The sequence below is a fragment of the Electrophorus electricus genome, chromosome 17 (genome assembly GCF_041902795.1).
Source record: "Electrophorus electricus isolate QZ-2024a chromosome 17, ASM4190279v1, whole genome shotgun sequence".
Taxonomy (NCBI): Eukaryota; Metazoa; Chordata; class Actinopteri; order Gymnotiformes; family Gymnotidae; genus Electrophorus; species Electrophorus electricus.
The window spans coordinates 20,972,256-20,996,641 of record NC_137513.1 but is presented as its reverse complement, the minus strand read 5'-3'; the positions used below and the strand labels follow the sequence as shown (position 1 = coordinate 20,996,641).

General features: G+C 42.2%; 2 protein-coding genes across 6 annotated transcripts in view; one reads left to right on the top strand and one right to left on the bottom strand.

Annotated features, from left to right (window-relative positions):
* Positions 1–24,386, bottom strand: part of b3glcta (beta 3-glucosyltransferase a) — a 50,149-nt gene that overhangs the window by 18,035 nt on the left and 7,728 nt on the right. For all 4 annotated transcript variants that reach the window (XM_081700012.1, XM_081700011.1, XM_081700009.1 and 1 more), the window contains exons 2-4: positions 23,113–23,159; positions 15,655–15,694; positions 5,529–5,638 (exon numbers count right to left, since the gene is read on the bottom strand). In XM_081700012.1, the coding sequence (XP_081556138.1) occupies positions 5,529–5,638; positions 15,655–15,694; positions 23,113–23,159 (197 nt within the window). The remainder of the gene's footprint in view (positions 1–5,528; positions 5,639–15,654; positions 15,695–23,112; positions 23,160–24,386) is intronic.
* LOC145651817 (uncharacterized) lies at positions 7,581–21,748 on the top strand. 2 transcript variants are annotated; one of them, XM_081700015.1, is made up of 4 exons: positions 7,581–7,727; positions 16,233–16,358; positions 17,520–17,706; positions 19,839–21,748. In XM_081700015.1, the coding sequence occupies exons 1-4, from the start codon at positions 7,609–7,611 to the stop codon at positions 19,899–19,901; spliced, it is 495 nt and encodes a 164-aa protein (XP_081556141.1). In that variant the 5' UTR covers positions 7,581–7,608; the 3' UTR covers positions 19,902–21,748. The 2 variants fall into 2 exon arrangements, 1 of the variants encoding a protein (XP_081556141.1); XR_014117868.1 differs by lacking the exon at positions 19,839–21,748 and having other exon boundaries at positions 16,228–16,358; positions 17,520–18,390.

Sequence of the window (24,386 nt, the reverse complement as noted above, 5' to 3'; positions counted from 1 at the left end):
ATTTAAAGGCAATATGAACTCTTGCAATATAATAATTAACAATATCTAGAAATTACAGCAAGGTTTATGTATTACAGTCATCCCTAAACAGGGACAAGAAATGTGTTCTTTGACCGATTTATTAACTGTTAAAACCTTAAAGGTGTCATTGAACTGATACATGGGACATGGTCCAAGGTGCCACTGAACTGATACATGGCACATGGTACAAGGTGCCATTGAACTGATTCATGGTACAAGGTGACATCGAACTGATTCATGGTGCAAGGTGCCACTGAACTGATACATGGCACATTGTACAAGGTGCTACTGAACTGATACATGGCACATTGTACAAGGTGCCACTGAACTGATACATGGCACATTGTACAAGGTGCCACTGAACTGATACATGGCACATTGTACAAGGTGCCATTGAACTGATACATGGTAGTACATGGTGCAAGGTTCCATTGAACTGATACATGGTAGTACATGGTGCAAGGTTCCATTGTACCGATACATGGTACAAGGTGTCATTGAATTGATACATAGTACATGGTACAAGGTTCCATTGATCTGTTTCATGGTACAAGGTGCCACTGAACTGATACATGGCACATGGTACAAGGTGCCATTGAGCTGACACATGGTACATGAAACTGACATACAGTAAGCTAATTTAGGTAATGTAACGTTAGCTATTAGTACGCTCCAATAACTCGCATATCTTAAATACATAGAACTAAATAGAGTTAGGGACGACCTAGATTATTTACACAGAGGTTGATTTTATTCTCCAGTGTTCCATTCAAAGAACTAATCTGTTGTCATATAAATTTACAAGATGCATCTTTGTAAAGATGTAAAAATTTGTAAATTTCTAATTTATATTTCAACAAAACTCAGAAGCTAACTAGCTGCTTAGAGATATCTGCTCTATAGCTAACTCGCTCCTTCTAGCCAACATTAGTTTCGCCACTGAAGTGTAATTGATTGTCATCTGGCCATTCATATAGGCAATCTTTTAAAATCAGTTTGTTTGAGAGCTTCTTGAGAATGGCTTGTTTCATTCTAGGACCAAATCATAGGGTTGTTAATTGCCGTGTAAAACTACATCTGGGCATGTTTCACCCAACCAAAGTCACATACCTTAGTCACATACATTAGAAAACAATTTAAATACTGAATTAATGCATTCTATGGAACCTCTGAAACAGCCATATCATTACGAGGATTATAAGCAGTCATTTACCAATAGAAAAACTATGTGATACACACATTAATGATGCATCTCTATCTGTTGGTTCCCTCAGCAATCAAGTCATTTCCACTGATACAGCTACTTTCAGTTACACAGATGTGAGGAGTCTTGGGGCCAGGTTGCCCATCATTCTACATTTGGACCAAACCCAAATAGTCTAACACATGCTGAAGTCTGATGAATGATTGCTTTTACCCCCCATTCTGCTAAGTGCTCACAAAGTTTTTGCCACCTACAATGTAATCACTTGATCTAATGCTTTCTGGAATGAGCTCAAATTGTTTGGGTACTGAATAAAGGATTAATAACTCAAAAAAGTAGGCCACTCTTGTGTTGATTTAAAAATTGGCTGATTTAAAAGCCTCATAGAAAACATGGCTAAGTATCTAGCTCCCCTACAGAATCCAGTGCATAACAGAATGGGTTATGAATCAGTTAAATGCCCCAAATCTCATACAATTACTCTGAACATTTTTGGCAGTCAAATTCGTGACTAATTTTTAAAGAATTACTGAGAGGACTGGACTGACGCATCAAAGCATCGACAGGAATTCTGTCACAAATGTTTGTATTCCCCCATTACCAAATGTTGTTTTATTAGGGTATTATTAAGTATTTATGTTCAGGTTCAGACCTTTTACAGACTTACGGAAGGAAAATGCAAAGACAAGAAATCTGTGGATATTCTACTCTTAACAGTGTGGTGAGGCAAGCTGAGCACCACTGCAGTGTAAACTGGGTGTTTCCAGGGGTGGCTTTTTTGACACGCCACAGATGAGAGCCTCACGGTGCTCGCAGGAGTGCACTATTGGCCAGATCAGAGTTCCACTCCAAGTCAAATGTCAACTTCCCTGATTTTCACTGACTTAAAAAGCTGATTTTTCATGACCTGCAATGAACAGAAAAATAGGTCGCCTTAAATAGGCGTGAAACATCAAGTAACCATAGCAACCACTCACAAAATGATGTGAAAATTATGGGAATTACATGAAAATATAACATTTTGATAAATGGCTACTAAAGATGGTACAAACACAATCCCTTGATATTCGATGACTTGAACCCTCCAAAAATGATTAAAACCCCTGACTTTCTGGAGTAGACTTTTTAAAATTCCATGATATTTTGGAAATTCCACAACTAGTGAGAACCCTGCTAGATGCACTAAGCCTTTCTCATTTAATTTTGGGCATTTGGTAAGAAAAGCAAGTGTCCTTTATATGTAATTAGTGTGCAAGTGTAAACATCTGGTTGTTGTACCATCTACATGGAAAAATGTGCTTCTCTCCTATATACATATGCATTTAACCAGGTGCACATCCACCCACCCTCACACGCACACATGTGTGGAGATATTAGAAGCATGGCTGATCACATATTTTGTTCGTGTAACCAATGTTTGGGTAATTACCAGTTTTGCATGGAAATTTCTTCACCAGACATGTGGCTTCGGGGCTCTACTGAAGTTTCCTACAAACTGCAGTAAAATACACATTTTGTACTCTAGCCTTGATTTGACATATTCCACCATTTTATTGTGGGCTTGGTAAATCAGATTTTAATTTCACACATAGCAATGGAGGAAAAGATTCTGCCCAACACAGCTAGTCAGGCCAAAGACAGTAGATGGTACAACTGGGACTTCAACTTGAATCCAATTTACACTGGTGAACCATTGCTATTCTAAGCAGGGATTTTGGTATAGATTTCCTCAGTAGAAGTGGAAGGTGGTAGCTTCAATGTTATTGATTTGATCAAATTAAGCACGGTTTAAGAGTTATGGGTCTTGTCAGGAGCTGCTGTTTTGAAAGTACAGTTAAGTCAGCAGAGAAGTTTTAGGGCATTAACACTTGACAAGTCTTCAAGGGACTTCTGCCCTGTGACTCTGCTATGAGAGAAACCTAACAAGTAAATCTGATCTACACTCATTAGTCATAAGAAATGCCCCCTACTAGTCTGAGGAACCAACGTTTGGAGAATAACGGCACTGGTAGGTGGCTGACTGAGATCAGAATAAACTGCTGTTACATAACTCAATCACACTCCATGAAAGGTTTGTGAAAGTATGCCGTATTCTTTTTGGGGTGAAGAAAAAATTGACAAAATGGAAAGAAATAAAGAAAACATGCATAAAAGGGGAATCTAGGAAACTGTAGAGAGGTGAAAAGAAATAGCGGATGAAAAAGAGGTGGTTTAATCTGTTTGGGAGAGATCATGGGGAGATGAAGTTGTGGGTTAATCTTTCTGGGAGAGACCATGGGAGATGAAGGGGTTGGTTAATCTGGGAGAGATCATGGGGAGATGAAGAAGGGACTGGTTATTCTGGGAGTGATCATGGGGAAATGAAGAGGTGGTTTAATCTGTTTGGGAGAGATCATGGTTAGATGAAGAGGTGGGTTAATCCGTTTGGGAGTGATCATGGGGAGATGAAGTGGTGGGTTAATCTGTCTGGGAGAGATTATGGGAGATGAAGAAGGGGTTGGTTAATCTGGGAGAGACCATGGGGAGATGAAGGGGTTGGTTATTCTGGGAGAGATCATGGGCAGATGAAGAAGAGGTGGGTTAATCTGTTTGGGAGAGATTATGGGAGATGGAGGGAACTCTGAATTGGAAATATGCTCTGGGTGTGTTGTATCTTATCTTTTCGGGTTTTTAGAACTGGAAGGTATACAGGGACAACCTCTGGATACACCATACGTGAGTGCAGTTCGTATGTACATTTACAGTACTTGGCAGACACTCTTCTCCAGAGCGACTTACAAAAGTGCTTTGTCATTTACTCATAGAATGTATCCTTGCCAGTACAGTAGGTTAGAGTTCAAGATACCAGTGAACTAGAATGCTGTGGAAATACAGGGATCAATACTGATGGCTAGAAGTGCAAAACACATAAGATCTATAACAGACAACAATAAGTGCAATGCACAATACCCTACAATAAGTACTAGAGTTTCAGTTACTCAGCATAGCAGCAAGGTCCAGTGGTCATTTGAATATTCCACGAATAGTTGGATCTTCAGTCTGTTTGAAGACTGTGGAAGTTCATTCCACCATCTGGGAACCAGGACAGAGAATAGTCTTGATGCTTGTCTTCCATGAGACTTGAAGCATGGTGTTTCAAGCTGTGCCATACTTGAGGTTTGACCCTACTCGAGGCATGGATCAGTCTTTTATTTGTGAATCTAGTTTCTAACATTGGAAATATCACAGCTTTGGGCACTGGACTATTAATGCCATATAATTGTAGAGAGCAAATAAACATTTTGTCATGTGCTTTTCTAAGTAGAGAGATTTCTACACAGAGCAGGGATGTTTATAAAGCATCTGACATGGTGCTTTATAAACTCCCTCCGGACAGCCACTGGCAATCGGTGGCGGTGAGCATGTGTACTTTGTTTCTGTTTCTGTTGTGTTCTCACTTGTCAGTGTTTTGTGTGTATGACTTCCTCAGGTGGTGTGTTCCGCTTCCTCACCCTCACCACCTGGGGTTATTATCCCATCATGCTGATCCTTATTTAAGCCTATTTAAGCCTGGCTTGTTTTGTTGTGGTTATTGCACTTTTATGTTCGTTTTCCTCACTCTCATGAAACGCTTAAGTTGGAGACTTGCATTTGCTTCTCTTCCGCGCACACACACACACACACACACACACACAATGCACGGACACGCGTGCACACAAAAATTAGGACAGAAAATCTCTAAATATTTTTAAATATTAGACTGGATCAGCAATGTCAACATATTCTTTTTCATAAGTACATTTTTCTTATTTTTTAAAAAGAAGATAATGACTAAGGAAAAACAGATTCATTTCAGATATTGATGAACATTAAAAGGAATGGCTAAAGAACTCCCCGGGAGGAGTTCCAGTCACACGGCATATTCAATTGTTATGAAGGTCTGACTTGATGTTTGTCATGTATATCTGGCACAGCGACAGGATCATGTGAGCAGCATCTCACAGTGCACGAGGAAACACCAGTCAGTTTTCTGAAGCAGTTCACTGCATGACATCCTGAGAGTTGTGCGATTCATGCCCGCTGTAGGTGTACCCACCCGGAACTGAAATATTTACATACTGTGGGCGTGTTTTGACCAGAAACGCAGAGAAACACAGTGATCTCGGCATTAATCCCAGTGTGTGTGTGTGTGTGTGGGGGGGGGGGGGGGGGGGTGCATGAACTCAGCTTTACGAGTGGAATTCAATTTGTTGCAGCCAAAGGTATTAACGAAAGTGGGTAAAAAAGCATTTATAAATATAGCAAGGATATAGAGTGACTGTACCTCTTGAAGCACCTCTGTCTGCTGGAGCAGGTCTGCTTGGAGTCTTTTTGCCCGTTGCACATGGAAAGAGTTCCTCTGACTCTGGATTACAAATACCACCTCCCTCAGGCCTGCAGGAACGCACGCGCGCACGCACACACACACACACACACACACACACACACACACACACACACACACAAAATGCAAGAGTCAACGCAAAATTACAAAATATGTGCCTAGCCTCCCTCAGGCCTTTAAACACAAGAACCAAGGAAAGCTAGAATACATGAACACAGATCTGCACATTTGGAAGAGGACACACTGCACCACCTTTCAGAGTCCAGTAAAATCCTGCAATAAAGTTGCATCCTCTGCACTCTCCCCCTGCATTTATAACTCGGCTCTTCTTTGTTTATCATGATGTCCATTCGAAATGATAATGAAACAGAAAAATGAACTCATCTTAAATTATATTTCCACTTTTCTGCATTAAGCGATCACCATTAGTAACACTTCAGCCCATTTTAATGGTATTCACATCAAAGTAACCGAATTAACTGCCAGGTTTACAAGACTTACAATTTCGCCCTCATTTATTTAAAACCTAGAAAAAACATGGTGCAGTGGACTGGGTTGTTGGTCCCTGTCAGCAAGAACTGAAGGAAAGGGCTGAGTAAGCTTATGACACATCTGTCCTTATTAAGGCTGAATGACATGCCAAAATGCCAAAATTTTTACTGAGTCTTCCAGCCAAAAGGGTACTCGAGGTCTGTCAATACATCTCTGATGCAGTTTCATGATTCGTCTCACCTTTGAGATGTGCTGCATTTTAATTAAGGAAAGCTAACACAGCTGACAAGTAAGAAAGATGTCTCGATTACACGTCGAAAGCCTGGTGTGAAGTTCCACTGTAAACAACTTTCAAGCAGATTAAATTCAAAATCCCTGGCTGATTTTAAGTGCTGATGTTGCTGTGATGTATGTCTGGGAAAATGTCCGGACGGCGTGATGGTGTGACACTGTGACAGGATTGTAATCTGAGGTTGTTATAACATTACACCGAGGAAAATCTGTGACATTTCCCAAAAGTCCTTTAGTTATTGGAACCATAAAATAAACTCTATATTCAGCACTAACCCTGCACGGTGGCGAAATAACAACAACAAAAAAACAAACAAACAACAAAAACATTTTTGATAACCTTTAAACTTGTAGCAGCATGGAGCTGGAAATGAACTCAAACCAAACTTTGTGCCTTCAAATCAACCAGGCTGCACCCATACTGAAATTCTGCTCAAGCCAGCTTGTTAGAAGAAATGTCACAATACATAAAATACAAGAAAGTAAATAAAACAATAAAAAAAAGTCACTAAGCATCTCAAAAATAGTCTATACTCTTATCAGAAACCTTCATTACACTCCTATATTTTTATTATTATTATTATTATTATTGTTATGTAAAACCTCGAACTGAAAACAGTACTATGATATTGAGTTCTAAAACATACAGTGAGTGAGTGCAAGGTTTTAACAAGCCTATGTCTTCCCACGCCATATGACTACAGCAGGTCACACTTTGTTCAGATGGTCACCCCTAAAGTCAGGATGTGCAGACCACAGTCCATCCAGCAAAAAATAAGCATCTGCAAAACATGCGGTTTACTCTCAAAAATGAAGTGCCCTTTAAAAATGTTTTAGATACAAGTGGCTAGAATATTCTGTAGAGTTCACTCCTCAATAAGCTGGGCAGTGTGGTTCACTGCCCTGTAAAATTCAATCACACCCATGTTTTTGATGAACCCACTCCAAACTGCTCTGCCACTTCAGTATGTTATGTCTGCACTCACACTCATCGACCATTCATGGCCGAAACACGGGCAGGCCAAGGTGGAAGACTCCAGCCAGCACCCTGTGACAAGTTTTAATTAGCCGTTTCAAGTCTATGTACGAAATAGAGGTAACAGGAAAAAATGAATTGCAAAGTGAGCCATGCACTTCGTTTACGGCGACGAACAAGCAAGAGCTTCTCTCCCTGCCAAAACCGGTTTCTGAAAAGGCGGGGCCATGAAATCAGGCTTCGCGCGTAGAAAATGAGGTGATGTATGCGGCGGAGGAGGTTTCACGGGAACGTCCACCACACCCGCGGAGCGCGTGGGAGACGGCACGGTGGTCGACCGAGCAGGGAACGGCTGATGTCTTCGGAGCTTGTGTGATCAGGTCAGTGTCCTTAATCACAGAGGCTGACCCCTCCAGCCGGACATGGCCCGCCCCGATGTTAGGAATAGTTTGGATGAGCTTATCTAAGAAGTAGCAGTGTGCGTGTGGAAGAGAGTGAGATAGTGTGTGTGTGTGTGTGTGTGTGTGTGTGTGTGTGTGTGTGTGTGTGTGTGTGTGTGTGTTTGTAAGTGGTACACAAGCTTTGAGTGTATGTATTTAAAGCCGTAGCTGCGTTTCCACTTTCCCTTGCCCTTCAACCCCAGTGAACCGTGTCTGTTTTTCCAGTGCAACTGGAACAAGAGCGTCTGATAATCATCTTGCCAATCTCTCGTTGTCCTCTATTGCGACTGTGACGTCATATGGTAAGCACAGAGTGGGATATAAATAAAGAAACTAATTGAGGGTGAGTTTAACTGCTCTGCCCTCAGCGCATAACGACTTTCGATTAATCATCAAACATCGGATCAGATGCTGGAGGCAGAGGCTTGCTCGTCCTGAAAGCCCTCCTCCACCTGTGACCCGTCTCCCCTTTTAGCTCAGAGCCGCGATCACCTCTTTAAGTTCCAGATGCCCGTGAGCCAACAGCTCGTCATTGCAGGCAAAGTAAGCAATCAATAAATCTACTGAATTATAGAGCGCGCCTTCAGAGCAGTGCCTTGGCAGCCAGTGACAAAACAGGAGAGGATCTCTGCAATCTCTGCAAAGCCCTTTGGCTGAAAGAGCCAATCACATCGCAACAGAGGGAGAAAGAGGGTGAGGTGACCAGCGAGATTGAGCTGGGAATATGGTATAGGTCAGGCCAGCAGGGCACATGATTTATTTAGCCAGGCATTGTCCAATTACAGAGCCATGAAGCATGAGTCTGCTGGATGCTTTACTTACTTACAAACTTTCTCTCTCTTTTGCTCTCCCTCCTTCTCTCTCCCTCTCTCTCAGTAGCAGATCTCTTTTGTTGTCTGTCTGACTTTCTCTACCCTCTCTGTCACTCTGTCTTGGTCCCTCTGCCTTATTTCATCTGTCTGTCCAACCTTTGGTCTCTGCTCCTGTACCCCCCCCCCCCCCCAATCGCTCTCTGTTCTTCCCTCTCTCCATTCTTGCCCTCCCCCCTCCACTCTGTATTCCACCAAAGGGGTGACTCCATAGATAAAAGCACTGAATCTATCTGCTCAGAGATGTATTGCTTAGAATGGGACACAGGAGAATTGAGCTCCAGTCATTTCTGATGCTCTCCTCATATAAAGCATCTCTCTTCTCCTTCAGACCCACAAACCCCCCTAACAGAATTTATTTGTTTATTTATTTATTTAACTACACAGTCACCATATGGCAATCTGAAAGAACACAGCCAGGTATGTGTGCGTGCGTTTGCATGAACAGCACACCTGAAACAGACGCAGGCTTTGTATATTTGTGGGAAATGAAGATGAAAGGACAGAGGTTGAACTGGCTGTTTTGCTTCCAGGTGTCATTGAGAAGATGCTGCTAGTAGACTTTGTGAAACCCTGCAAGCTCATGTAAAGCACTCCCATCCATCCTGCTCCACCTAGCACCACCTGTCAGCTCTGTCACCATCCAGCCTTGCACGCAAGACAGGGGAGGTCCAGTGTAAAAAAAATAAAAAAATGTTATGATGAAAACTGGAAGCCTTGTGACTGCCTCCCAGATAATTATCCACTGTTCCGATACTGGGAAACGGCTAGTTGCGGTACTATTGCTGTATTGTCAGAGGCCATTTCTCCATTTAGGACAGTGTGCTAAAGTGCTCACACAGCATCACTTAGCTCTGAACATCTAGCATGCAGGCACTTACATCTCCTCCCAACTCAAATCAATAAACGTTTGAGGCTGTCCAATGAAGAACGCCGTACTACAAAACAAGGACACTCAACCTCCCCCCCACCATCCTTCCGGTTACTTCTGCATATCCTCCACAGGTCACCGCAACAGGACCAATTAAGGACCATCCGTGAGGGCAGCAGTGGAGACAGCAGGATGTGACATTTAACTACTCCTCCCGCGCCAACCATTTCATCCACACCTTGTGTATAGGTGACAAGTGGGGGGGGAAATCTCCTGTTGTCTTTATGCGGCTCGCGCATTTCTGGTCTGTTTCAACCCTAATTATGGCCCTGACACCCCTCTAGCCCTGCAGAGACTAAAGGGAATGCAGGAGCAATCAATCCGGGGGGACTGAGAATGTTTCCGCACATACCATATTGAATTCCATTAAACAAGAGAGGCTGTCCATGAACCTGTATGTGTTTTTTTTTTTGGTGTGTGTATGTGTTGTGCCACAGGGCACAAAACCTTGTTGGGGTGGACATAAGTGACAATCACCTCTCATTCTTCCTGAGACTGTGTTGATGCCACTGACTGTGTCCGTTCAGGATGACAGTGTGCTGGAATGAAGATGGATATCTGAAATATGAGTGCAAGTGCTCCAAGAAAATGGTAGCCAGCTAGAGTTATTTCAAAACTTCCCAGATGGAAAGGCAATGACCATACAAGTGGAAAAAAAAAAGACTAGCAACGTCTCAACTTCTCTGCACAACTCTGACCAGCATGTAGCCTGAAAAATATAGTACTGCCTGGGGGAGCTAATAAGTTAATCGTATCTTTATCACAATTATAATTTTAGTTTCTCCAATTAGCTAACCTCACAAGGCCAAAGCATAGCATTTCTGCAATTCTAATTACAAAACCTGCAAAATCAGCAGTCGAACAAATCACAGGGATTTCCGGAGGGCTGACCACGACCTGACCGGTATCAGCCATTAAAGCAGACGAATCACAGACGCCTACATGGACTTGGCGAACCACAGACACTTCCTGTGTTTACGGTCACAGGGATGGAAATCTGCAAAGCACAATCACAGTTAATCGCCATCAAAGCACAATCATAGAATTCTGTTGTAACTGTACGGTGCTATCACAGCCTTTCTGTCAGTGGCAGAGTTGCACGCGAGAAGCTATTACACAGCTGAGGAACGCAATGAGTGTCAGCGAGAAAGCCAGGCTCTCAGTGGCAGTCAATCTGGGGAAGACAAGGGAGGATGTCGATAGCTCATTTCCATGGGTGAGGAGAGCGCACCCAGGGCTTAATGCAGATTGTTGCAATGTTGAGACGGCTGTGCTCCAGTGACTCATATCATTGTATCGCTGTAGATGCAGCGATTTGGAGTTATCCCCCTGTCTACGCAAAGCTGCTCAACTCGGTCCAATTCTTTCCGTTCAGAATGAAGAAGGAGGGAGAGAAAAGAAGAGAGAAATACAGGATGCAAGGGGAAGCATGAAAGAGCCTGATGGCAAGCAGGAAAAAAGACATGAGAAATGTATAGGCTAAAAAAGCCACCAATCAAAAGGGAATTATCCATGCAGCCTTTATTTAAACCACGATCAAGAAAACTATGACTCAGTTGAAAGGTGATGCTGCACTGGTTTTTGTTATTGTTGTTCTGTGCAAAGAAATTTCGGCACCTCAATCTCATATTCATACTGCCTTATTTTAATTGCTTACCACACAGATCAATAGGCTCTGGGCTGTAAAGGTCAGTGTCATAAATATCCCTCAGTGGTTTTTCATAAGGAGGGAAGCTGAGAGACAGAGAGGGAGGGAGAGAGAGAGAGAGAGAGAGGGAGTGTGTGAGAAGAGCAACAGAAAGAGGGGTAGGAACTCTCTCCCAGAAGCTGTATGGGGGGGGCGGGGGAAGGAGAATAAGCTCATTACGATTCTCAGCAGAGACCCACGCTGGATTCAACACCTGAAGCTAGACGAGGAAGCTTGAGATTTAAATTGCACTTATAATCAAAGTCCCTGACCCCGCAGACAACTCAGCTAATGAGCGTAATGATTGTTGAAAGCAGCTGTAAGCCTTCAATGCTGCACCCGGGACCCAGCGCTGAACTTGCTGTTGTTCAACAGACCCCCAAATCCCAAAGTCTCCTCATCAGCCCGCTGCTTCAGGGATTTGAATCGAGTCAACATAATGTTGGCAGCTCAGATACTAAAAGCCAAGGATTTCTCAGGCGGGCCAAGAATATCTGAATGGCACTGGATTGATTCAGGAGAGAAGGTCTGCCTGCCTGCTTCTTGCCCTAGATGAGGACATGGACACACGATCCTGTCAGGTTCTCCAACGTTGCTGGGATGAAGACGTATAGTCAGCCAAAACGTGTTTGACTGGCCTGTGCCGCTTCGCACGTCGCTGGCTAGCTCGCAGACAGCTCCTGTCAGCTCCCTCTCTGGCTAGCAGGAACCAACAAGATTTGTAATACCTTGGCGTGATGACACACGGGCACTCTGACAATACTGCGGCTCAGAACAATAGCACGCACAGCTCTTAATTACATCTGTAATCATATCTAAAGTCTAAAGGGATTTAGCTCATATAGTGCACTAAAGGTACCAGCAGTAATAACCCAACCACATCTGCATCTAAAGAAGAACTCCTTGCATTAATTTCTGGATGCAATATGAAATGTAGTCTTGAAACTAAATCTTGATTCTGCTTTTTGGTTTAGGACCAGGTTAAAATCTTTTGAGGAAACAAAAACAGCCCTTATTTCCTGGCTTCACCGTAGGCTGTTTTTCATGATTCATAGTTATGTCCTTGTTCCAAAAATAAACTCTGCTCTGATGTAAAGAGACATCTGGAAACTGAACACAGAGAAACAGGTGCATTACACGGAGCACCCCAGTGAAAACACACAACACCTGTGCCAAGTGAGCGAGATATTTTATAAGGTGAGCTCTGGATGGGATCCATAGCTCAACATGCCACTCCTCCTTCTGCTATGATGAGCAGCGAGGCACGTTGCTGATCTTGGTCAGTATGGGCCCACCGGTGCCGGACAACAGGGGCACACAAAGCTCAGCGGGCTCGCTGTCTGACAGCAGATTAAATGGTCTAATCTGTTCTCAGACATAGGTCGTAATGGCAAATGTTAGCAAGCGTGCTAACAATAGGAAACCAGAATTATCATCCAAGAATTAGCATTCCAGCGCACACACAGACTTATTTATGATTTTGAGCATCACATTTACATGATAGTTCTCTCATTTCTGTTACATTTCTCACACACGTCACCTACAGCACCTGAGAAATGTCTACCACACTTCTGTAATCTCTTTTTCTGTTTAAGATTTATATATTAGATTATAGATTTTGTCTCAAGTAGTTCATAAACCTGTTGAAATGTTCTGAACCCCATCATAAGGATTAGAGTGCAGATGACTCTCTCTTAACCGTGTGGGGCCACCACATCACTGCTTGATGGCATTTGCATTTACGTTGGTTTCTGAATCCTGGGATTTTAAAACCTTTGGGAGCTCCCTGCTCCACATTCAATTTGTGAAGCCAAGAATAATGATCCCATAAAGTAGTCAGAGTGAAGACTTCTCAAACTTTTCTTGAAACATTAATAGATGCGCTACTCTTTAAATAACATGGGAGTTAAGACAAAATCAGCCAGCATAGCGAAGTGAATAAACTGTAGACTTCTCCAACTTTTTTCAGAAACATTATTAGATGCACTCCTCTATGGGGGTAAGCATACAGCAGCTATTCCAGCACAAGGTGTTAAACAGGAGTGCTGTGAAGCCTAGTTTCAATCTGATGGCAGCAAGAAATAACATTGGAATCACATTCAAGGACACTTGGAGAGGAACTCTGCAGTTTGACAGACTGACATTTACATAAAGATCTGGTACCTAGCGGGTATGCTCCATCTTACTCATTTCAGCCTGGTTTTTATTGCAGATCTGCCACCCTGCTGGACTGGGTGAAAGGAAAAAGAACCAACTCTGAAATAAAAGACCAAAATTCCAAGTCAAAGTCACAAATGCCACAGTTATGGTAACGGTGCCGAGTTGTGCTGGCCCGATGAGCTGGTAGGTACTGCAGCTTCTAGGAGACGCTGGGATATGGTGCAGGAGATGTGCTTGTGCCTGCCACGTGCCTGGCATGCCGTGGGCACTGTCTCATACACACTGCTCTTGGGGAATCACTGGGTTCAGTGGCCTTCACGCCTAATACCCATTGAAACGGGGGCATTTTGTGCTGTCCAAAAGTGCCTCATCATTTTCTAACAAAACGAAGGCCCTAACGCATGTTAGCGGAGTTGATGCTACAGAAGGGTTGTTTATGCTGTGGTTTTTCCTTACAACATCTATATATATCTATATATCTATATCTATCTATCTATCTATCTATATCTATATATATCTATATATATCTATCTATCTATCTATATATAAATATAAAAATACTCTAATCTTTACTGAGGCCCTCCGTACGCCTATGGCGTCTTGTACTGTCCTTATTGTCGTACACGTGGCCCTTTTATGTTGTCGTGGTCTTTGCCCCATGTCTGGTCCTGTCTGTGGGCCCCACGGTTCTGATGACATGTTAATTCACCCCACTGTGTACTAGTATATGGAAACGGACCTGACTGGACTTACATTATACGCTTGAAGTACAAAGAGCAAAAAGCCCAAATGCATTTTTTGGCTGCCTTATTAGATCTGTGGTCGGCTTATCACTTCAGCAACCCTGGTGTGTCATTGACTAAAATGGCACAAAAATGTTCAGTATGTTCTGTGTCAAACTAAGGCAGGAGAGGATTAGCAATAATGCAAGCCTTCTTTCATTAATACATTTAAGAAATGCAATCAAAAAAAGCAATATTTAATTGAGATTTTAATTATGCTTTGGCAAAAGGCTCCAAAGTTGTGAAAAACTAAATGAACAGATTTCTTTAATGATACAGAACTGTAAGTTTTCTGTGACAAAAACTTTGTGGCGTTTGTCACTACATAACTGAAGAGTTTAGATCTCCACATTATTCATTCATTCATTCAGAAATAACCTTCATGAGACATTTCACCATGTGTAAAAGGACTCACTTATAGATCAATACTAGTACAACATATATATTTAGAAAGTCTGGGGAGAGAATAATCTCGAACCCTTGCATAGTTAGTTATGAGTGAGTAGTCTGACAAATGAGGTCACTGCAGTTCTTGAGACATCTACTTGACGAAGTTGATTAATTGCTTCGCTTGACTCTTTTCTGCACGAAGAGTTTTTAAAGCCTGGTGATCACTTTTAATAAAGCACAAAACCATTTCAAAGCTAACCCTAACAAGCTCCCCCTCATTTACAAAGTCGGCGTTCACGTTCATGCATAATTAAAAGGCACCAACTACACTCTGACAAACTGCTTATCTGCTTTCATCTTCCTAAAATGTCTTTTTCATTTCTCCCTTCCTGTGACTCACGCTCTTCTTTCTTCTCCACCAGACTCACCAGACTCTAAATTACATGACCCCATGTGCAATTCTTTTAAAGTCATGAAAGGATGTAGTAAAAAGCATCATTACTTCGCAAAGCATTGTAAGCTGATCTCGCCACTAAACATTATGTTGGTTTAGCCTTATCTACATTAGTACAACAAAATCTAAAAAAACCCACAGCACATGGCAAATGGTGACCCCAAACAATTAACAGTGCATCCCGCACTAAATGCTCAGTAAGAGAAAAACATTTTTGACCATTCAAACCTCGTTTTATATAACATCTGTCCTGTTCAGGCATATTAATCACAACCTAAAATTTCAAGATGTTTAATGGACAAAACGGGTTTAAATGAGCAAACAGTATGTAAATGTTAACACACTCCGAACACCGTAGATGGATTTTGCTCAGTCAGAGTGAGCCATCAGTGTGTGCTTTACTGCATTTATGGCAGGATGGACATTACGTACACAAAACTTTCAAATGCCAGGTTTTGTACCACACTGTTTCGTAACTCCAATCACAATATTGCAAAGCATTATGGGGGGCATATAACGAAGCACAGTGGGGGGGGGGGGGTTCCTGATCCAAGAACAGAACCAAATGCTGTCAAATGCTGCTTGGATACTCACGGAGTTGACTTTCGTAGAGATGTCTCTCAACCTCTTGGGCCTTGGGGGAAAAAAAGACAAGGCATTAGTGGCCAAGCTCAGTGAACCAGCGGACCAGGATGCAGTTAAAGGATATGACTCAGACAATGACCACATGCTCCTCCTTTTGACAATAAAATAGCACACATCTCAGATAAAAATATGACTGTGAAATACATGTTAAATTTTTAAAAAGCCACCTAAGAATTGGGAGAGACATGGACAACATGAAAGTTGGTAAGTGTTATTATATGTGAGAGAGAGAGAGAGAGAGAGAGAGAGAGAGAGAGAGAGAGAGAGAGAGAGAGAGAGAGAGAGCGCACTGTAAACAAATTAATCCTCAGTTTGAAAGTCTTTCTTTGCATATGTTTGGCATTAAATTATAATTCGAAAAAGTAAATAAACAGCGGATTTTTGGGTTGTTCAGCCTAATATGTTGTGATTCACTGTCATTTGTTCTATTAACTGTGAGCTTTCCTAGCCTGCTGTGTGTGCTGCCATAACCCTGAGCGAACTTTGGGCATTAGTAACTTTATTCCCCTCCACAACCATCAGCGCAGGCTTCCAACCAGGGCGAGAAGAACGAATCAATCATGCACTGCCAGCTCCGAAGGTTCCTGCTCCTCCGGCACCGAGGGTTTCCGGGTCCTCCGGGAACAGAGCGGAGACGTGAAGGAGTCTCTAAGGTGCGTGGATCTCTGCCTCCCCCTGCATCAGTCCTTATTAGCGCAGGGCGCAGGGCACAGGCAAGCTGGGGATTTTGATGTACGACCACCCTTCCACCAACAATTACTCCACTCCGGTGCTCCAAGGAGCCCGAAGAGAGCAAAGTTTAAACAAATCATATATCCACAAACCAAGCTGGATGTAGCGTGCCATTATAACCATGGAAGTGGGAGGAGCCGAGTCACTGAGGTGAGGTCATAAATCATGGCCGCTTGGATGTGGGACCCACTGCAACCTTGAACGAAGAGCACCATCTCCTCCTCTGTCTATGCCCTCAGAGACTGGAGAAGCACAGAATCGCAGAAACAGGCAGCATTCTCTGATGCTCATCTCCGTATGCAACAGCATGAACTGTTTACACTTGCTCAGGTTGTTGTCCCCCTCCCCCCTCTAGCATTACTGACATCATGTGGGGAACCTGTCGTGAATCTGTTTGGGTGTAGGTTACAGGACATGAGCATGCCTGCCAGACTCACCTAGTGTTGTCACATTTATAATCTGAATAGAACGAGAGGCAAATTTATGCATGGGCAGAGGAGAGCACATCAGTCCTGATTTGATTCAGTGCCAGGGGTGGAGAGTAGGCATTGACTTAATTAGGCTCAGTAGCTTAACTGAAACCCATGGGTTTCTTTGCTTATCCACACATTCATTCTCTCTCTCTCTCTCTCTCACACACACACACACACACACACATTCTTGTGCCACTGAAAGAATGGCAATCTGAATGGGAAGTGAAAGAAATATGTCTAGAGTGGTATACATCACACCACTTTAGTCATGTCTTCCGGTTAATAAATAAGAACATAGCTTCATCTATTTAAAAATTTTCCTTTAATTACTGAAAAAAAACCCCCCATAAATTTTAAATGTGTATGTCTATATACATATAAAGCATTAGTCGTAAACAGAGAGAGAAATGTATGAAAGCCAAACACTTGGCCATTCCTTCCAGCTTCCAGCAGGAATTAGAGTCAGGTGAAGGGCAGAGGACTTGTGTCAGGAAAAGTAAGATGGAACAACTCAACAAAAAAATCCAATTATTTTTCCCAAAAGTTGATTTCAAGTTGTATGATGACATTTAGTACAAGGATTTTCCCCCTTATTTTTTGTTCCCTAAGGGCAAAGCTGAACTTGGGGCTACCAAACACAGAAAACCACCCCAAACCACCCCTGCATCCAACTACTCACCCCACCTCAGAGGAAAAAGGAAAAAAGAAGCAGAAGAAGAAGAAAAAGAAGAAGACAACCGTGGAAAGAAGAAAAAAATCACAGCACATTCCTCCTGCCTTGCTTTACATTTCACAGGTAACTAGGCAACGCATGCTGGGGGTGGGGGGGTGTCATATATGCTCCCCTGTGCCTAAATCGAAGTCTCACAAATATGTACCAGCTAAAGCAATAATCTAGTCACTTCAGGGGAGCAGAGCAGCATTGCAGCAGCTTCTAACCTCCCCCGCCACTGCTGGAGAGAGAAGGCAGAGCCAGGCACACTCGCTTTTATACTGCACTAGCCACTGAGGGAGCGGGGACGGACCATGAATCAAGAGAATGTCATTTCATATGAGGGCTCTATAGTTCATACTTCTCATGTCCTTCCATGAAGGAGGAACAGTTTGTTTGTGTGTGTGTGTGTGTGTGTGTGTAGTGTGTCCAGGTTTCTCTTTCAGGGTGAAAAAGAAAACCAAACAATTATACTCCCACAATCCTCCACTTACTATATGAGGAGGCAGGAAAAGAGCAGGATAAAGAAAAAAAACCCAAGTGTTTTGCAGGATATGTTTCTGACAGCCTGGGACCATTATCAACCAGTACAGCGAGATTAGTTAGTGGGAATGGAGCTTAATAACAGACCAGAGTTCAGTAATGACGCGGAAGTAGCTTGATCGACCACAGAGAAAGCTGTGAAATCTCACTAGCTTTCCCTCCAATGGTATTTCAGTTTGAGCAATCAGGAGCTTCTGACAGACTTAGGGAGGTGGCTGAGTCAATATCAACATCAGGAAATGTCAATACTAGTTGCAGTAACGGAGAATCGGCACCTGTGCTGGAGCCGATAGGTTTAGGAAGAAGCCTGCTCATTGCTCCCTGACAACAGACATGGTTACAATGAGTGCAGGGAACGCTCCAGAGCGGACCAAATCTGACAGAAGGGAATTAGGAATTTAGAAGTCGATACAACAGGGTTTTTTTTGACAATGATGTGTGTGTATATATACACATATATATGTATTTGTATGCTCGTATGTATATACACAGCTGCCTTGCACTTAAGTACATTTATCTTATAAGGGCATTATATATGTTTACAATTAGTGCTGGACGGTTTGTTTTGTTTATTTTTTAATTTGATGTGCTAATTTACATTTATGGCACTTCGCATACGCTTTTATCCAAAGCAACTTACAATTACGGCTGAGTACAACTTGAGCAATTGAGGGTTAAGGTTCTTGCTCAGGGGCCCCAACAGTGGCAACTTGGCAGTGGTGGGGCTTGAACCACCAACCTTACTAGTCAAGTACCTTAACCACTCACTGTTAAAATGGTATGGTAGTGGGTGTTTTACCATAAATGAAGAGTTGAAGGATAAATTGAACCTTTCACCAGATGGGCTGTACAGTACTCAAACGGTACAGCTAATAAGCTGTGTTTAATAAATAAATGCTTCTGATATAACTGTGGTGAGCATATACAAAAGAGCCACAGAAAGGCAACTTCACAACTAAAATTTCAGATCAGTATGATTAGTCTCTTTCCTGGGCAACATACAGTAGGTGTTTGCTATTGCAGCTGTCAAATCACCCACCCTTAAATTACTCAACAGACAATAGCACATGGCGTGCTAACTGTCCTTATCTATCTTTAACCATTAGTTTGAAAAATTGTTCTTTCGCCCTGCCTGGCATAAAGACGTTTATCAGTTTTTGTCTTTCTAAAACCTCTCTCTTACTCCTCTGTATACCTCGCTCTAACCCCACCCCCCAAACAGGAGGAACAGTGATGGATAACCACACTCATTACATCCTGCACACATCTCCCCCTTCACAGCTCCATCAGTTTCTTGGACTGGTGAACGCAGGCTCCAAGACAACAAACCCCAAAAATGACAGCAAAAATGAGTTTAGCACATGCATAGAGTTCCAGCCTTTACTGTTCAAACGCAGTGCTAGGAAACAGTGAGTGACGTTTGCTACCTATGTAGCTGCCTCACATCGCCCTCCCGCGTCTGCCAGAACACAGATCTCATTTGAGGCCTCTGAAGTGAAAATGACTCACAAGTCATCTCACAAGGACAAGGCCACAGAAGATTACAAATCGGGGCTTAATGGGGATCTCATTTAAACACATGCAAGTCCTTCTGACACACCGAAATCAGTCCGAACCTTCCAAGGTGCTCTTTTGTTTCACTGGTTTTGATCCTCTCCACTCTTTCTACGCAGGCCAAGGTCATCTGTGCTTCTCCCCCACCCCCTGCTGATCCGTCCACATTCCTCTCGAAGTGAAAGCACCTTGGTGGGCTACACCTACGACGCCAGCACTCCGCTGACCCCCCGACTCGTATCAGCTCTCAGCTCCTGGAGCCATTCGGATGTTCACCGCCTTGGCCTGCCCACATGCTGCGCTTGCTGAAAGGGCCGACAGCAGATGTCATGCAAGATTGAAAAGCTGTAAATGAAAAATGTATAGAGGCATATAGTGCTGACAAGGAGTAGTATGTGTAGTGGGGAAATAGTGCCCTTACCAACATATTTAAGGTAAGAATCCAACATTATTTACATGACATCAGCCTGAAGAATATTTCTTCTCCCGTTTGTAATAGTGTGAAAAACAAAGCCTCAACATATGATGTCCAACCTTCACTTCACTGCAATGGCAAATACTTGCAAATACTAGCACTATAACGTAACCGAATTGGATTGTTTCATTTAAACCCAATGGTATTTTACATTCCACCATCCAGCTCGATTCGATTTATAGTCCTGCAATGTAACTATGAAATCTCCAAAAAATAAAGAATAGTAAAAAAGCAGATTTTCAAACCACTATTAAAGCCCAAAAACCTAAACCACGTTAATGATCTTAACGATCATTTAGGCTACTTCATATTGTCGTGCTTCATTGATTCTGTAAGGTTTTTCACCATGTACATGCGAAGCATCAATCTCACACAGTAATCATGGTGTTCTGCTAACCTCATTTCTATACGCCACTGTAATGTCGGCTGAAACAGTCCACAAACCTAAATAGTGTGCCCAGACCCCCTTCTCAGTAAAATAAAGTGAATATTTTTACTTGTCATTTTCCCAGAGACTGTCCAACAAACGGTCAGGAACACCTATTATATTAGTTAACCTATCTACCTAATTTGTGGTGAGATCACATTTATAATGCATTCAGTTGCATAAGAAAAGGAAGACGTACCTAACTAGGTAGAAAACTACTTTCTCCCTGACCGTGGCTGCATCTGAAAGTTTCACAAATTAACTGGTGTTTAGCTGAGGTTTCATTAGGTTTTGCTCACACTAATCCTGTTACATGGTTTGTTTTGCCAAGTTTAGTGTATTGCACATACGTCATTCTTTATCAGTTAGTGCTTGTTACAAATGACTACAAATATAGCTAGACAGCTAACCGCGATTTAGTTTACGTCACTACAACGTTAAATTACCGCTTGGTTCTTTAGGCTCAGCCGTGAGGAAAGAAATGGGTCTGAGGTCGCCCGCCCTTTCTAGCAGGTAAAACTGTGCGAAAGTAACGAACTGCGTATAAAATCAGCCACTGTCGGGCAGAGGGCGACAGGCAAAGAACTCCGCAGGGAAGAGACACTCGCTGATTATTTGTTTTAATATTAGCATCATATCAAAATTTGAATCCAAAAGCAATGTAATTCCGAGACTTTTGGAGGTCTGTAGTTAATCAGGTTCATCACTACCCAACTACACGTCTAGACACTCTGGAATATAACGCGCTGAATCCTTACCGAACGCTTAAAAATGGTCACTGTGAAATATATACTCATCTAGACTATATTCATGTTTATAGACATGTTGGCACTGGTTGAAGAGAGTAAAATGAAGCACACTGCGTCCAATGTTTTATTTCCACATTTATTCACGGGAACTAAGGCACGTGAGCGTGCGCATTGAATGTAAAGACAACAGGCCTAAACCTTTCTCCGCATTAAACATGTTTTGTCCTTAAACAGGACAAATGTGAGTCTGAACTAAGCTGGTCACCCTACAAATGCAACACATTAACGCTCATTTCTGGCAACCTCACACATTGCTGTAAACCATACATTTAAGGTGCTTACATAACTATTAGAATACATATACATGATGCAAGGCTCTTTAGAAAAGAGGAATCCATCAGTTTAGCAAAAAGATCTCACTTAGCTGTAGATCGCAGCTATAGCAAACAATGCTCCCCAAGGCCTTTCTTCACCAGCATCAGTCAGTCCATTAACATTAACTGTAATTTAGAATCGACATTAACCGTGCTCGCTCTGAGCAGGTCTTAAGTGATAAGTGGACAGAGCTTTCTGAACGTCAAAGTGGCGTTGCGTCTGAAATCTTCTCTGGCAGCTGCCACGCTATTTAATTGGCGCTCTGATTGCGCCAGTCATTTCTTTCCCATCACCCCACCTGCATGTAATCAGAGTGCGCGGTGTCGGTGAAGCGTGCTCACATTAGCGCGGTGTCAGTGAAGCGTGCTCAAATTAGCAGCGCCGTGTCCAGACGTGGCCTTACTCCTGTTGTTCACTCTTACATGCTCAAGGAAAAAAAATTCCCCATCTCTATAAATATGTAAAGCTGCTCACAGCAGCCTATTTCATTCATTCATTGTCATTTTCCTCTATCGCACACCCGCAATCACTTTCTCCTCGCCAGGTCAACCACTATGTTCGACATACATAATACAAACCACGAAAACTAGAATAATCAAATTCCTATAAATTCCTATATTCCAAATAATCATAGGAAGCTCAAAGATAAAGAGGTCTTCACTACCAGGGCAGCAACAAATCACTAATAAAGTGAAGAAATCCATTCCTTGGTTACAGTACCAATAGTAAAGCAGCATAGAAAAAAAGATTAAATTGTTAAGAATGTTTTAAACACACACACACACACACACACACACACACACACAAGTACTCAGGATATTTTAGTGGCAAAATGCCATTGAGCCAAAAGAAAGTAAATCTGTATAAAGGGTTCGCAAAATGAATCAAATTCCCCCTGCTTTCTAAGGGCCCCCCCCCCCCCCCATTTCCCTCATCTTGTTTCTACAGCAGCTGGCATATTGTGCCTTCTACGTCATACTGCAATAAGCTAATAACATAAAGATTAAACGTCTATAACCACTGAGACGTGCAACAGTGGAGGGAGAAAAAGCAGAGCCAAGTTAGAACATGCATTTCAGTCCAGACAGCTCCAAAGTTCCCTTACAAATACAGCAATTACGCAAATGCAACAACATGCCTATTTTGTACTGAGAGGACAGAAAGAAACAGTAAGAGTTTTATCTGATAAGGAAGAAAGCAAGGAAAAATGAAGTTGTAGCTTTAATTTGAAAAAAATACAGCCTAAATGGAAGGAAACAGGAGGCCCATTTATGGAGATTGGGAAATAAACCTTTTACACACAGTGATGGACTTTAAAATATATATCAAAAGGCATCTTGCTGATGTAAACAAGAAGTGTACCTTACCTTTGAGACACTATCTCTCACATCTTGGTTCGCAAATATGAAGGGCACTGCAGGAGGTGGAGAGAGAGAGAAAGGTGGTCTCTTTAATGCAGCCCAACAATGAGTGCTCTGTCATAAAGCCATTTAGAATGCTGATGGAATTGTGTGCCAAAAATATCCAACAGCTCCCTGGACATCACGTCTTTCTTCAATTAAAATTAAGGGCACATATTCAAGGCCAGAATGACATTTTTTACTGGAACTAAATTTTAAAAAAGGAGCTATTTAGTTAGCACAGGAGTGTTGGAAAGGCCACTTTTTAAAAATGTTTTACTTTGCACTGCTCACTGGACATTTATAATTACAGCTGGGAGAACACCTTTCCAAATGTGTTAGCGTTGATCTAGGGTAAACACAGCATTTAAACATAGGCCGCACAATGTGCTGCATCCGAACACCAGTTTTAGCAGTCTTAAGTCCACAGGGTCTGTGATGCTGAGATGCCCAGTTGTGGTTCTGAACAGAAGCCCAGGTCTCCAGCCTGGTCTCTGCTCACTGTGTAATAATTTTACCTGCTTCTGTACTGACATTACCAGAGCCAAACTGTGAGATGCTGATTAAATCACTAGATTACAGCTACCATTCATATTTGAAAAAAGCATCTGGGTATGCCTCTTCCAAGAAATTGCATATGATGTGCAAATGTGCCAGTTGTTTCATCTTGGCTATGACGGTACTGTGGGCCAAGGTCTGGAACTGTCTCGGCTTTATTAATCATGGTAGTAAATTATTTATGCAGTCCACTTTTCTATGAGTTAATACTATTACACATTATTATAACAGCAGCCTAGATAGATTTATGGAGCAGTCAATACTGCTATGAGGTGCACAATGTTACTAGTGAAACCTTCCAGAGAAATCAGCATAAAACAAATAAACATAATTAAAACTAGTGATCATGTAAAAAAAAAATAAAAAAAGTAAACAACAAAAGGAAAAACATTGAAAAATGTCAAAATTATAAGTGAGTCATCAGAATCTGTGGTTTTATTTGAAAAAAAGACAAAGTGCACATCACATATTAGTGCCCAAAAGGGCACATGTTAATGTAAAATAACAGGATTATGTGAGCTCATTAAATCTTAACAGTCTGAGTTAGAATGAAGCTCTAATTAGTCAGATGGGTAATAAAATTATCCAGAAAAAGCAGCACTCGAATGAATGAATGAATGAACGAACTGGTGAATTAATTAATAAATCAGGCCCACAGTTGTACCTTCTTAATAAAAGTTGTA